The sequence below is a fragment of the Panthera onca genome, chromosome B1 (assembly GCF_046562875.1).
Source record: "Panthera onca isolate mPanOnc1 chromosome B1, mPanOnc1 haplotype 2, whole genome shotgun sequence".
Classification (NCBI taxonomy): domain Eukaryota; kingdom Metazoa; phylum Chordata; class Mammalia; order Carnivora; family Felidae; genus Panthera; species Panthera onca.
The window spans coordinates 74,315,679-74,332,433 of NC_138342.1; the positions used below are offsets into that span (position 1 = coordinate 74,315,679).

The window sequence follows — 16,755 nt, forward strand, 5'->3', positions numbered from 1 at the left end:
TTACAGCCATTGCTACATTGTGAATTTGAGTGGAGATATCTTCCATTTATATGTGCTTCGTAGCTACGTACCATAAGTAAACCACAAGCATATGTTTTATTTTTTCCCATTTCCCTGTTTTTGTATGTAACATGTTTGGTTGGTTGGTTTTTTACATTTTTAAATACTCATTTCCTATTCTGAATAGTTCTGAGTTCTGAGTACTTCAGGACCCTTTTCCTTTTCCTTTTTTTTTTTAAGACCACTTTGAGATGTCCATAATTCTGATATAGGATCAGTCCGTGCTTTCTAATACTGGATATACTAATATGTGTTTCAGTAGTAGCAAGTTTACTCTTATTTTTGTTAAGAATTAATGTCATATTGTGACAATTGAGGGATATCTTGAATTCCTATTTTCATGTGATTTGTTTTGTGATCCCCAAACGCCTCATTATTATATTGTTGTTATAAGCTATCGTTGAATCTTGTGACTGTTACTTGATATTGTTCCTCATTTGGAAATGTCATTAAATTTCTTCTCTGAAGTCAGCTTATTAGTTTTTATGAGCTCAAAACACAAGCTCTGAAACCTAATTACTAGAAACCTAATAACATAGTCATGAGATAACACCAGGTATTATTTACTGAGGCAGAAAGCCCAAAGCCATTTATTTTCATACCAGACTAAGCCTGGAGTTAGAATAGTAAGGTACAAGGGCCTATTAATTGAAATCAGTAGCAGTTTCTTCATATCTTTTGTTTATGGTTCTGGTGCGTTCTACACCACAGTTGATTTCTTCCTTCAGTTTTACCAATTAAGAAAGTGATCTCCTATGAACTATAGTAACTTTTAAAATTTCATAAGTAAATGTAGCAAAGTACTTTTATTATTACATGTTATTAGGGTTTAGTCCCAAACTTTATATCTGTTTAGAGATATCTAAAGTTTATATAATTAAAATCATGTATCATTTATTGTTTTTTTAATATTTCTTTCTTTAGGTCTAAAATCCAAAAGCATTAGTGATCTGGTAAAGAATATAGTAAGAGAACAATTTAAAGTTTTTCAAAATGAAATGCAAGAGACTGTAGCACAGCTCTTCAAGACTGTATCCAGCCTATCAGAGGACCTTGAAAACACCAGACAAATAATTCGGCAAGTTAATGAATCCGTGGTTTCAATAGCAGTCCAGCAAAAGTCTGTTTTAATGCAAGAAAATAGGCCCAGTTTAACTGATATACTAGATCTAAAGAATCACATTGTGAATATAAGACAAGAAATGACTTTTACATGTGAAAAGCCTATTAAAGAATTAGAAGCAAAGCAAATTCACTTAGAAGGTGCTTTAGAACAGGAACACTCAAGGAGTGTTCTGTATTATGAATCCCTCAACAAGACTCTTTCTAAAATGAGGGAAGTACACGAGCAGCTTTTATCAACTGAACAAGTATCAGATCAGAAGGGTGTTCCAGCTGCTGAATCACTTAGCAATAATGTCACTGAGTACATGTCTGCTCTACATGAGAATATGAAGAAGCAGGGTTTGATGATGCTGCAAATGTTTGATGATTTGCACATCCACGACAGCAAGATTAACAATCTCACCATGGCTTTGGAGATGGAGAAAGAATCTGTCAGAAGTGAATGTGAAGACATGTTATCCAAGTGCAGAAATGATTTTAAATTTCAAATTAAGGACACAGAAGAGAATTTACAAGTTTTAAACCAAACACTGGCTGAGGTTCTCTTTCCCATGGACAATAAGGTGGATAAAATGAATGAGCAGCTAAATGATTTGACTTACGATATGGAGATCCTTCAACCCTTGCTTGAGCGGGGAGCACCATTTAGAGAGACAACGACATATGAGCAACCAAAAGAAGCAGTAGCTACAAGGAAAAAAGTGGAAAATCTGATTATTGCTGTCAACACCCTAAATATTCTTATCAAAGAACTTTCAAAAAGACACAACTTACTTAGGAATGAAGTGCAGAGCCGTAGTGATGCCTTAGACAGACGTATCAATGAATATGCCCTGGAAATGGAAGATGGCCTAAATAAGACAATGACTATTATAAACAATGCCATTGATTTCATTCAAGATAACTACATGCTAAAAGAGACTTTAAGTACCATAAAGTATGATCCTGAGGTCCATCACAAATGCACCCAAAATATGGAAACTATTTTGACATTTATTCCTCAATTCCAACGTTTGAATGATTCTATTCAGATGTTGGTCAATGACAGTCAGAGATACAGCTTTGTTTTGCAAGTTGCCAAGGTCCTTGCAGATAGTACTAAAGATGAGAAACTAAGTCAGTCCAACTTTCAAAAGATTTATCAAATGTTCAATGAAACCACTTCCCAAGTGACAAAATACCGGCAAAATATGAGTCATTTAGAGGAGAAAATACTCTCAGCCACAAAGATTTCCCAAAATTTTGAAACTAGGTTGCAAGGAATTGAGTCTAAAGTGACCAAGACACTCATACCTTATTATGTTTCACTAAAAAAAGGCAATACGGCTACAAATGAGAGAGACCAAGGTATTCAACTGCAGGTACTAAGTTCCAGATTTAAGGCACTGGAAGCAAAATCCATTCACCTTTCAATCAATTTCTCTCTACTTAACAAAACTCTGCATGAAGTTTTAATGATGTGTCATGATGCTTCTACAAGTATATCAGAACTGAATGCTACCATACCTAAGTGGATAGAAGGTTCCCTGCCAGATATTCAGCTTCTTCAGAAAGGTCTGACGGACTTTGTGGAATCAGTAATTGAAATCAAAACTCGAATTGCCATATCCAATTTAACTTGGTATGTGAATCAAACATTGTCTGGTAGTCTTGCAAATATTGTCAAGTCTCAGAAGCAAATAAAACTATTGCTGAAGAAACCCAATTCACTTAAAAAACCAACAGGGAATCTTACCACTGTCCTGATAGGCCGGACCCAAAGAAACACAGACAACGTTCTAGTTCCTGGTAAGCTATTGCTGAAAAAATAAGTTTTAATCTCTTTCAATTTAAAGGGTACTTAGTAGATCTGTGTGGTTTATCAAGTCCATAAAATATAAAAGGCTCTTTCTTGAACTTGGGTAAATAGTTAAGTAATTCAAAGGTCACTGATGTACCATTTGAATGAGATTCCATCCGATGTAAATTAAGCATCAAAACAAAACAAGTGTTTATAATGCAAATATTTGTCTACATGTTTCTTAACTTTTCTTTTTTTTCTTTTATTTTTTTTAATGTTTATTTTTGAGAGAGAGAGAGAGAGACAGAGCACTAGCATGGGAGGAGCAGAGAGAGAGGGAGAAATAGAATTTGAAGCAGTGTCCAGGTTCTGAGCTGTCAGCACGGAGCCCAACATGGGGCTTGAACTCACGAACCATGAGATCATGACCTGAGCTGAAGTCAGACGCTTAACTGACTGAGCCACCCAGGTCCCCTCTTAACTTCTTTTCTGACAAGACCTCTATAATACAATCAAATTTGCCCCTGTAGGACATTTTTACTTGCATATGTAATTAAGAAACCTATTAGATAATGAGCTCCTGGATGAATGTGACCATACTAAGTCTTATTCATTTTGGCATCATCTGACAAAATGTCTGGTATGCAATAGCAACTCAGTAAATATCTGTTCAATGACTGTCTGATTGAATGACTGCATAAGTGAGCAGGAATTCAGTTGGGTAGATCACAGAAAGCCATGAATGCCAAGCTAAGCATCTTAGTTCATTTAGGCTGCTATAACAAAATACCACAGACTGGGTAGCTTTCAAATAACAAGAAATGTATTTCTCAAATAACAAGAAATGTTTCGGAGGCTGGAAAGTCCAAGATCAGGGTGTCAGCCTGATCATATTCTGATGAGGGCCCTCTTCCTGGCTCACAGCTGGGGATTTCTGGCTGTGCTCTTACATGGTGAAAGTTATGAGAGATCTCTCTGCAGTCTCTTTTAAAAGAATGCTAGGGGCGTCTGGGTGGTTCAGTTGGTTGAGCATCCGATTTCAGCTCAGGTCATGATCTCACAGCTGACAAGTTTGAGCCCCGCGTCAGGCTCTGTGCTGATAGCTCAGAGCCTGGAGCCTCCTTCTGATTCTGTGTCTCCCACTCTCTCTGCCTCTCCCCCGCTCATGCTCTGTCTCTCTCTGTCTCAAAACTAAAGATAAACATTAAAAAATTAAAAAAAAAAAAAAGAATGCTAATCCTGTTCATGAGAGCTCCACCTCCCAAAGTCTCCACCTTCTAGTATCATCAACTTTGGGATTGAGAATGTCAACATATAAATTTTGGGTAGACACATTCAGATCACAAACACTAAGGCATTTAGACTCGATTTTGTAAAAAGTGGTCTTTGAAAATTTGGAGCAATCGGTTGGGTGTGGTAAGAACTGTATCTCAGAAGCATGAAGTTAGCAGTAGTATACAACATGTCTGCAAAGCATGAAACTAGAGATACCAGTTAGGACAGTATTAGAACAATAAGAGCCAGATCTAAGAAAGAGGTGGTTGAAACAGAGGGGACAGATGTGAGACATGTTGCAAAAATAAAATTAATAGACAGCAGAAGAGTGGACAAATTGATGATCCAAGGCAGCAACAAATCATGACTCGAGTCCTAGTGGTCTCAGTAAGTTTCTCTGTAACCTTACTCAAGTTCACCTGTCTGGGTCCCTGTTTCTTCTTTTTAAGTGATGGGATCGCATTAGGTGTTTTGTTGAGCTCACTGGTAGAAATATTTGCATAATGCATTATTGTGAAAAAGGTGAGCTAATCACAGCCTGGATGCGTGGCACTTGGGGAGGGAGAAACCTAGAATATTCTGAGGTTTTGAATTTGGGAAATGAGAGGGTAGCAATATCATTAATAAAAGTTGTAAACACCCATAGAGAAGCATAAATTTGGGAGGAAGGCGGAATTCAATGCAGTGCATATAAACTACTTAATAGTCTCTCTGAGAGAAGTGTTTTATGAATATGTTTGGCACATAAATAATATTAAATAATCTTTCCACAGTGAAAAGAATAGCTACTGATTCTCACTAAAAGAAATGCCAGTGTGCCTCTCACATGAGTCTGCTGTTAAATTATACGCCCAGTTGGATGAATTTTTTTATTTTATAGCTTTCTAATTATGAGTGATCATTATTCTAATATCATATGACTTCATATTTAATCTCTGGATGTTTTGATAATATTAAATATCACAGAATAATACAAAGTCGAATTGTTTCTTGACTACCTAAATTATTGTATTTTACTTATGACTTCCTTCCAATTAGTCTGACCCAGGAAGACTAACCTTGTCATGTGCAATCATAGAATAAACGATTCAGACTTACATGTTTCCAAGGCAAAAGTAGTAGTATTTCATTACAAGATGTTCTTATAATAATTATTTTAAATTTTTTTAATGTTTATTTATTTTTGAGACAGAGACAGAGAATGAACGGGGGAGGGTCAGAGAGAGAGGGAGACACAGAATCTGAAGCAGGCTCCAGGCTCTGAGCTGTCAGCACAGAGCCCGACGCGGGGCTCGAACCCACGGACCATGACATCATGAACTGAGACGAAGTCAGACGCCCAACCGACTGAGCCACCCAGACACCCCTATAATAATTATTTTTAAAAAAATAATCAGTTGTTCTTTTTTGCATTTTATTTCCATCTTCAGTCTTCCTGTGAACACTGCAAATGGGTTTCAGTTAAGCTCTATAGTACATGTGATCACACAGCAGGCAAACCATGTCATTTTTTTTTTCTTAAACCAAAAAATACCTGGATCCATATAGTAAGTATAAAATTTGAATAGCTTCAAAATTAGTTGAGGTAAAATGTTTAATAGAACTTAAGAACTTATAAACTTTTTTAGTATAAAGAATGCATGTTAGGAGCTTAGGAAAATTATATTTAGATATTTATATAGCAGCTGACTCAGTATTGGGCTTAATGGGCTAATAATTAACTTAGTTCTGATCCTCTTTTTTCCAATGATGCCTTGATAAAGTTGCTTCCTGTTCTTTTATTTACTGGAAATAAAAAAAAATTATAGGCTTATCTACCAAAATTAATAATTAATTAAAAGTTATTTATTTTATTTCAGTAAAGATAGCCAATAACAATGTCAGGGCAATAAAGATATATTGGCCTAATTTGTGAACTGAGTAGATAGATATTCACTTTATGTAGGACCAGCAGCATAACGCGTAGGATCCTTTTAGTGGATGCGTAGATATGCAAGCTCATTAAGCCGGCTTCTATGGGCCATAAAACCAATGGCATTCACTGAACGGCTGAGCAGGTGAAGTCTACGCATGGTGATAAAACCAGTGGACTCAGGCTAAGTTCTCCTATAAGAATAAACCAATTGCAATTAACTACTCCTTTTCATAACCTGCTTCATACTAGGGGTGGGACAGACTGGCACACTGGCTAAATATGGCTGTGTGTCCTTTGACCTTTGTTATTCTATTATAACTACCATGTAGCCAGAGTGTTCCCCTACCTAACCAACATCAGAAGATAATTTATCATCTTATGAATGTCACAATAATATTATTCAGATTATAGTCAGTATTTGCAGAATAGTAAGTTCAGTTAGTAGAATGAAAAAACCGTATAAATGTCATTTAAAAATGTAATCTTAATTTTCATACTGATAACTTCCTTTGAAGCCTAATAATAGTAATATTATAATAATATAATATTGAATACTACTTATTAACACTCAGTATATCACAGGCGCTATAAAAATTATACTATATATTAGCCCATTTAACAATACTTATGAAATAGCTGTCATTGTTGTTATTGTTGACGATAAGTAAACTAACCCTCAGAGAGATGAACCGACCTGTTCTGCTTAAGTTCGTGCAACTAGTTAGTGATGAAGCCTCGCCCCTGGTCTCTTGGACTCAGGGCTCAGTCCTCAACCACTATGCCCAGAGATTGTGTAGTAACGTTCACCCACCTTTCTCTTCCTTCTGCTTCTGTTCAATGCATCAAATCTATCTCAGTGTCTGGCCATACCTGAATATTCCAGATGGCCAGGATTGATACTCACAGAGAGTTTCCTTTCTTGAAGATCCAAATATTGCCATCCATTCCTGCACTTACCAGGAATTAAAGGTGCTACTTTCCAGTTTGGATTTTCTGTGATATGGCCAGTGGGCAGTTGTCACTGAAAGTCACCATCAATGATTCACAAGATCTTTTTCTGACTGATGCAATAGAAGGGCAAAATTCAGAGTCCTCATCCCTATCAGTTCCTTGTGAGCCATCCCCATATTCAGCTACGTTAATCATGATTCCTCCTAGGCCGGTGCTGATAAGCTGTTCCAGTTGAATCACTAAATATTTGATTGTGTCTACACAATATTCCCATAGACACCAAGAGGGTTTTATTTCATCTTTGAAGATTTGTTTGTACAGCAATTGGCAGACTTGTCCCTGCAGAGAGGGTTTGGCTGCTTGCCTTCTAAGAGGAGCTGAATTCTGCTGCAACACGTCAGCAGCAACATCACTGAGGACGCGCACGCCCTCCTCGTAAAACCACTGACTTTTTTTTGTGACCCTTTCCCAGTGCTTACCAAATATACTTAACTCTCATCATAAACTTCTTTTATCCATAATTGCCCCTTTAACCACTCCTCTTAAGAAAGATTACATTCTACATAAGACTTGCTGGTGTACTAAATACACTTCGTAAAATTATTGCTGAGGATATAAGTGATTTAGAAGAGAAAAATAGGAGCCTGGATATTTAACTGTTTTATACCACTTTATAACCATATCTAATTTTTGTGACTGTGCATTGAGACAGTTATGATGACTATGGAGCACTGATTTTGGAATCAGGAAACCAAGATTCAGGTCCTGTCTGGCAATGTATTTATTTCTAACATGTCATTTATTTTTCTAAAACTTGCTTTCTTATTATAAAATATAGAATAATATATCTACCTCAAAAGTTTGTTTTGAGGATCATGGAACTAACTTGTATACAATACTTCATTAAATTAGTTACATCCATATGACACAATTTTTTTAGCCATACCTGATGTTTATGGTTTTTCTCTAATATTTTCAATTAACACTTGACATATAATCATTTACATATATCAACATAATTTACAGACTCATGGTATTCCATCATTCCCTATCTTTATAAGTCATTGTATTTTAAATTCAACATATGGGGGTGCCTGGGTGGCCCAGTCGGTTGAGCTTCCGACTCTTGATTATGACACAGGTCATGTTCTCACTCTCATAGTTAGGAGGTTGGAGCCCACATTGGGCTCTACAGTGACAGCATGGAGCCTGCTTGGGATTCTTTCTTTCCTTCTCTCTCTATCCCTTCCCTGCTTGCTCTCTCTCTCTCAAAATAAATAAATAAATATTAAAATAACTTCAACATATGTTTATAACTGAGTTAATGCCTATCATATAATGATAACTCAAAAAGAATAGGATACAAAATGTAAAGGCTTAAGTGTAAAAAAATGTATCTGTGTTAACAATTGCTGAAAAATACCTGCAAAAAGTTTAATAATGGTCTTTTCCAAGGTAATTTCTACTCTTCAAGTGTTTTTCCATATTATAAAAAAATTAACATTTTCAAATATACCTCAAGATAACGAATAAGGTGGGGCACCTAGGTGGCTCAGTTGGTTGAGTATCTGACTCTTGATTTCAGCTTACATCATGATCCCAGGATCCTGGGATTGAGCCCTGTGTCAGGCTCCATTCTAAGTGTGGAGCCTGCCTAAAATTCTCCATCTCTCTCCCTCTGCCCCTCTCCCTGGATTGTACTCTCTCTCTCTCTCAAAAAAAAAAAAAAAAAGATAATTAATATGTTGACTTCTGTACAAAATAGTTAACTATAAGCTAATTAAATTTTGAAGGACAAGTGCTTGAATTTAGAATTCATGATATATTTTATAAGGTCTCCAAAACCACACACAAGTTTGGTGATCTGCCCGAAGCACTCATGGAACTTGGCATATAGTTATGCACAGAGCTAAGGTTTATTATAGTGAGAAGATACCTGATAGAATCAGAGTGGGCAAATGATACAGGCAGTCTGGAGAAATCTTGTACCAGCTTTCTTATGCTCACTCTCTCCTATAAAGGAGCACGCTTGTGTGTGTTCTTTTCTCTAGTCCCCCTTGCCCCCCCCCCCACACACACACAAATGCAGTAACGTATGTGCAATATTTCTTACCAGAGAAGTCCTTCAGATGGTCAGCACTCAAGGGTTTTATTGGGGCTTGTCTTAGTCAATTCAGGCTGCTGTAACAAAGTACGATAGATTAGGTGGCTTATAAACAATAGAAATTTATTCCTCACAGTTCTAGAAGCTGGAAGTCTCACATCGGTGCATCATGGTTGGGTTCTGGAGAGAACCCTCTTGCAGGTTGCAGACTGTACATGTCTTATATTCTCCCATGGCAGAAAGGGAAGGAGTGACAGAGCTCTCTGGGGTCTGTTTTAAAAAAAGGCATTAATCCCATTCATGAGGACTTCACCCTCATGACCTACTCACCCCCCCCCCCCCAGAGTCCCTACCTACCAATACTATCAGACTGGGGGGTGGGGGTCAGGATTTCAATGTATGAATTCTTAGCCAACACAAACATTCCATCTATAACAGGACTGGTCATGTAGGCACCCTCTGCCTAGCATCTACCACAACTCCAGACTCTCAGAAAGAAAACAGATGTTCAGGATACCCACATTATTTGTACAAAAAGTCGGGGCACGGTGAATGACGCTTACCAATTAGGAAATGGCAAGAAGCCAAGTGCCCAGATGTGGGCTAAGGACAAAACCTTGCAAGCAGGCCTCTCTAAAGCTAGCAGTCTCAGGCCTGCTCCATTAATTCTTTTCTTTTCATGATCGTAAAGATATTCATTATGTCAGAATTGATTAGCAAGCCTGTCTGCTGGGGAGAGTCTCCCCAGTTTGTGTCAATAAAACATACCAGTGTTGGAGAGAATATTAAATGTACTATTTTCGTTCATGGTTCCCGGGAGAAGAAAAGACTCCCCAGGTTTCCATGTGATTCTCCTTCAGATGGAAGGATGACAATTGAGGAGAGGATGCTGACAAAACTGACAGGCCCTTCCTGTACCTTGTCTTGTAGTAAAGTGTCCATGGTATCTGAGGTGAGCAGGCAGAAACCCATGTGTTTGATACTCACATCTGAACCAAAATTTGTAACACATGGTCTGACACAAAAAAGGAAAGGGGACAGAATACCAAGTCCCCATTTACACAGACACCGAACATGCTTAGGTTCTTTCTCCTGAATCACAGGAGCTATTTCTACAATAGACTATTCTTTGGCACCCAAGAGTTGAAAACAGATTTGATTATTAACTGGTCCATAACTAGGGGCTCCTGGGTGGCTCAGTCGGTTGAGCGTCTGACTTCGGCTCAGGTCATGATCTCGCGGTTCCTGAGTTCGAGCCCCAAGTCGGGCTCTGTGCTGACAGCTCAGAGCCTGGAGCCTGCTTCAGATTCTGGGTCTCCCTCTCTCTCTGCCCCTCCCCTGCTCATGCTCTGTCTCTCTGTAAAAAATAAGTAAACATTAAAAAAAAATTAACAGGTCCATAACTAAATACAATGAATAGATGTCTTTGTACTGGCATCAAAAACACTATAAATTGAAAATTGCACATGATAGTATGATTTCATACATGAGTTATCAAACACGAGAAGGAAAGTGTAGGGATTATTAAATCACATATTGTGAACTACTGTCTGAGCAGACATTATAGTTACATCTTGACGAAAAATTGAAGCATAAACATAATAGCTGTACCAAATTTTAACTGCACATGAAGTTTGAGAAACATTTAATTGTCAATTTCACTATACATAGCTTAAAAGTGACCCTGAAAAGAAGTAATAAGTATTTTATTATAAGATTACTTTGAACTATTCAAATATGTTTATGTTGAATACCATTCTTTGGGGGCGAAAATATGACATGTCACCTTTACTGATATCATTATTGATCGATTTATTTTTTTTAATTTTTTTAACGTTTATTTATTTTTGAGACAGAGAGACAGAGACAGAGTATGAACAGGGGAGGGTCAGAGAGAGAGTGAGACGCAGAATCTGAAACAGGCTCCAGGCTCTGAGCTGTCAGCACAGAGCCCAAAGCGGGGCTCGAACTCACTGGCCGTGAGATCATGACCTGAGCCGAAGTTGGATGCTCAACCAACTGAGCCACTCAGGCGCCCCGACATTATTGATCGATTTAAACTCAAGACTCTTCACCTCCAAAAAATTACCCATAATATCATTACACAGTGTATGGAGAATTAAAGAAATCAGTGAAAGAAAGCTATTGCATGGCATTGTGCCAGAATGATAGAGGAACCAAAATATACATCTACCTTTTACCAAAAAAGGAAGCCATTTTTATGGTTAATCAATGCTCCTTTAAGAATTCTTTTCTAGACTTTATAATCATAAGCAAGTGTTAAATTTTAAAATATGTATGGATATTTAGATTTGAGAGGCATCAGCATAAAGACAGTGTTTTGAAACTCTGGGTGTGGGTGGGATAAGCCAGGGGAAGGTATGCATTCTACAGAGAGATGGGAAATAGAGCAGAGTCAGGGGAACAACATCCTCCAAGGGTGGTGGAGAAAGAGAAGTGAGGAGAGAATAGTGAGAAAAGAGCAAGAAGTAGTAGGACAAGCATACCTCAGGTGGATGTTAGCATCTGATTCTTGCAAGATTCTGCAAGACTGCCGTATTATTGGAAGTTATGAAAAGTACTCAAGTAACCCAAATAGTTATCTGGGTACTAATGAGATGGCATCAACTCTACTTTCCAAATATCGCCTAAAATCAGTGACTTTATTGTAATCTAAGAAATTTTCTTAAAAATCTCAAATTGCATATCTACCTCTAGATCTTTAAAAATACCTTCCTAGATTAAAGGTGCGGTAAAAGCATCAGATAATTTTTATAATTCAGTGTTATATTACCCCAAAGTGTTGTGCTCAAACTAATTTAAGCAGTTTTTCTCTTAGGGTCAAATAACTATCTTTAGAATTATTACTGTTATTTGAAAATACTAATAGTTCCTAACTGTTCGATTCAATTCGACAAATAGAACTGAGTGCTAAGTGGAATCAGGTACTGTTCTAGGTATTTTGGACACATCATAATGTTGTTTTTTGTTTTTTTTTTTTTTCAAAAAAAGCTATCTTCCTGAAGTTTACACTCTCGCAGTGATAGAGGAAAAAACAATTAATAAAAATATAAATTGCATTATATGTTAAAAGGTAATAAATGCTATGCATAAAAGGAAAAGCAGAGAAGGTAAGGGAATCAGTGTACTGCAGGATGCACCAGGATATGCTGGGAGCAGATTACAACATTATTAAATAAGATGATAGGATAGGCTTCAATTGATAGAAAAATAGTGAAGTCGGCAAGAAACTGGGAATATAAAGATAAAGAAAGCAAGACTCTGGCTCAGAGACTTTGTAGTTTTGTTTTAACAAAAGTTGATCATAGAGGATGTGCCTAGAGAGCAATGTGACATTTGGTTGTTGTTATGTTTTATGTATTTTTATTATTTTTAAAATTTTTCATATGCTGATGAACACTACATAGTTATAAAACTATTTTGAATGTGAAAGAAATATACCAAAGTATGTACTAAGCACTAAATGAATGCTATATGTTTTCATTATTATAAGGGTTTCATTTCTTATTAAGAACTGGGTGTTTGGGCAAATCTCATGTAAGAGGGAGATTTGGGCTGAACATTCATTAATCAACCATTTACATCCTGTGTTGAGTATACTATGTTCAGATTCATTCTCTTGGTAACAAAGATTTTTTTTTTTAACATTTATTTATTTTTGAGAGACGTAAAGAGATACAGCACAAGCTGGGGAGGAGCAGAGAGAGAGGGAGACACAGAATCCAAAGCAGGCTCCAGGCTTTGAACCCTCAGCACAGAGCCTGACACAGGGCTTGAACTCAGGAACCATGAGATCATGACCTGAGCTCATGACCTGAGCTGAAGTCGGATGCTTAACAGACTGAGCCACCCAGGCACCCTGAAGATTTTTAAGCAGGAATATGGCTAATCATGTATGTGCATTATTAAGTTTGAGTTCTTTAGACAGACCAGTTAGAAAATCATTATAACAGCTCTGGCATGAATAGATGAAGACAGGAATAAAATGGAAGCTGGGAGTATCAGTTAAATGTGAATATATATTTAGTAGAAATTATCTAATTGAAAATACAAAGACTTAGAATGAAGAATAACAGCAAAGTTTGAATAAAGCATCAATCCCATAAAGATTTCCACTAATGGAAATAGGAACATTAAGGAGGAAGCACAGATATATACAAGAAGGGAAGTTTAGTCTGTGATACATTAGTTTAAAAATCAATTATTTCTGCAGCGGCGCCTGGGTGGTTCAATCAGTTAAGTGGCCAACTCTTGATTTCAGCTCAGGTCATGGTCTCGTGTCTCATGGTTTGTGAGTTGGAGCCTGGCATCGGGCTCTGTGCTGACAGTGTGGAGCCTACTTGGGATTCTCTCTCTCTCCCTTTCACTCTGCTGCTCCCTGCCTCTCTCTCTCTCTCTCTCTCTCTCTCTCAAAATAAATAAATAAACTTAAAACAAATCTACTATTTCTATCAAAAGTTCATAAGTTAATTAGTAATGTAAGCCTCAAATCAAAAACTGGTTTGCAGGTAAAAGTTGGAAATTACTTGCACAGAGGTGATGTTCAAGGACACAGAAGTAAATTAGAAAGCTAAAGAAAAAGAAAAGAAGATAAAAACATGGAGATATCCTATGTTTGATGAAAGCGAGAAAGAGAGAGAGAGATCAATGAAGGAAAAAAAAGGAGTGATAATAATCAGGAAAGTATATGTATCACAGAACTCAATCTTTAAGAAAAAAAAAATGAAAACAAACAAACAAAAAGAAACATAGGGATGTGGAAGGATGCACAGTCTGTGAGTTTTGACAAATGCAGTCATATGATCACCACAGCAATCAAGACAGAGAACCTGTCCATCACCCATCACCCCCTCCAAATTTCCTTATGTACCTTTGTAGTCAGACTCTACCTCTACTCCCAGTCACTGGCAACAAGTGGTCTGTTGTCTTTCCTCACAGGTTTATCTTTTCCAGAATATTTCATAAATGAAACGCATGTATGTAGGCTTTTGAGTCTGCCTTCTTCCACTTAGTACACTAGGTTTGAGATTCATCCGTGTTGTTGAATGCATGCCTTTTTATTTCCCAGTAGCATTCCACTGCATGGACGCACCACAGTTTGTTCATCCATTTCCCAGTTGAAAGATATTTTGGTTATTTCCAGTGTGAGGTGATTATGAATAAAGCTGCTATAAACATTCATGCATAGGTTCCTGTGTGCACACAAGTTTTCATTTCTTTTGAATAAATACATAGCAAAAGCATAGCTTGCTTGTAAAATAAGCATAGTTTTACTTTTATAAGTAATGGCGAACCACTTGCCATTTCCACTAGTAATGTACAAGAATTTCTCCACAACCTTGCCAACCCTTGGTATCATCAATATTGTTTATTTTACCATTCAGTAGGTGTGTAGTTGTATCTAATTGTGATTATATTTTGCATCTTCCTAATGACTAATAGTGTTGAACACATTTTAATGTATTTGTCATTTTTTAAATACTGTTTTTGATTAAATGCTATGACTTTTAAGAAAAAGGTGAAAACAGTTGATGATATCAAATAGAAACATTTAATTTCCTAGGTCATGTCTTAAGATAAATGAATGATAGGGGCTCCTGGGTGGCTCAGTCCGTTAAGTGTCTGACTTTGGCTCAGGTCATGATCCTGTGGTTTGTGAGTTCGAGCCCTATGTCGGGCTCTGTGCTGACATCTCAGAGCCTGGAGCCTGCTTCAGAATCTGTGACTCCCTCTCTCTCTGTCCTTCACCTGCTCATGCTCTGTCCTTGTCTCTCAAAAAGTAAATAAGTGTTAATTTAAAAAAAAAAAAGATAAGTGAATGATAATTTAATGACAAGGTTAGAGTAAATCTTCTGGGACAGAGCGAATACATTTGCGAAGGATAGCAGATAGGATTAAATGAGTTTTAAAGCTATATTTGAAAGGCTGAGAAAAAAGATTCCAGAAAAAGTATCAAGAACAACAGATGTGAGTTAAAAAGAAGAACAAAAGTAAAAACTGATGACTTGAAGGAAAAGTAGTAAAGATGGTCAGAAACAGTATTTCCATCCATCTATCCACCAATAGATAGAATATGAGTAATTAGAACAATGAGTTTGGAAACTTAATACAAGCAAATAAATACACTTCTCTAAGTTGTTGGCAAGGAGCATGTGAAGCAATTTTAGAGCAATGGAAGGATAAGCCTTATTTGAAAGGAACAATTTTGATAAATGCGGACCCAGACTAATGCTGAAAGTTAATGCATCCATAAGTATGAGGGTGGAATCATTTTAGAGAGCATCGGAATTGGAATGAAAAATAAAGTCCTAATGTTGTATGGGAATGTTACCTTGACCTAAGTTGTGCAGTAGATTTGTACATCATACTCTTCTCTGTATATGACAAAACTGGCCCAGAGGCAATGTCAAGTTTCCTCACTCCTCTTTGGAAACTCCATTCTGCCCCAAGCAGAGATCAGGGTTATCTTCCCTCTGCAATGTTATTGTTTAAGGAGGGAAAAAGAAAGAAAGAAAGAAAGAAAGAAAGAAAGAAAGAAAGAAAGAAAGAAAGAAAGGGATCTTGATGCTAAAGCAAAACTAAGGAATAAAAATGCAAAATGAATTAGGTAAATACTAAATAAAATGACAGTAAAATATATTAGATAAAATGTATTATATATAACATTATATGTACTATAAATAAAAATAAAAATGAAGAAGACATCCATATAACAGGCCACTTCATTTTATTTATTTATTTATTTATTTATTTTAGATTTATTCTTAATTTTATTTATTTTGAGAGAGACAGAGAGAGCACAAGTGGGGGAGGGGTATAGAGAGGGAGAGAGAGAGAATCCCAAGCAGGCTCCGTGCTGCCAGCGCAGAGCTTGATGCAGGGCTCGAACCCACAAACCCATGATATCACAACCTGAGCTGAAACCAAGAGTCGGACGCTTAACCAACTGAGCCACCCAGGTGCCCCTGCTGCTTCATTTTTTTCATTAACTATCTATTGAGTAAGTGTTGAATGACCCCTGAGAAAGATTGAGTGGACAGAGTGGTAAATTCAACACACTCCCTCTTCTCATGGACCTCATAGATGTCACAAGTAATTATAATAGAGAACGACAAATATTAGCAAAGGTAGAGTGCTTTGAAAATGTAAGGAGTTCTCCAGTCAATTCAAGTTTTACATGAACATTTATGAAATGTAGAAGCAGGATTAATAAGAAAGTGTAACTTAAGTACATGTTAGGAGCCTGAAAGCAAAGACCAGAACAAATTGAAGCTTATGAAACATTCCAAGTCAATGGCAAAGGAATTTTAGTCATGTTCAGAGCAGGGAAATGAATATTGAAAGATTAGTTATGCTACTTACCCAAGATAGTAGAATGTTGAGTTGGCAGAACTGTTCAACTAATCATACTGACCTCCACCAAAGAAAATAAATGGGTTATAAAGAGTTTAAGAGGTTACTGAATCCCAAGGTAGGAGAGAAGCTGTGGAAAGTTTGCTTGAGATGATTCCGTGTCTCTAGAAA

General features: G+C 36.9%; 1 protein-coding gene across 4 annotated transcripts in view; it reads left to right on the forward strand.

Annotated features, from left to right (window-relative positions):
* MMRN1 (multimerin 1) overlaps positions 1–16,755 on the forward strand; it is a 75,962-nt gene that overhangs the window by 53,174 nt on the left and 6,033 nt on the right. For all 4 annotated transcript variants that reach the window (XM_078445891.2, XM_078445890.2, XM_078445889.2 and 1 more), the window contains one exon: positions 985–2,973. In XM_078445891.2, the coding sequence (XP_078302017.2) occupies positions 985–2,973 (1,989 nt within the window). The remainder of the gene's footprint in view (positions 1–984; positions 2,974–16,755) is intronic.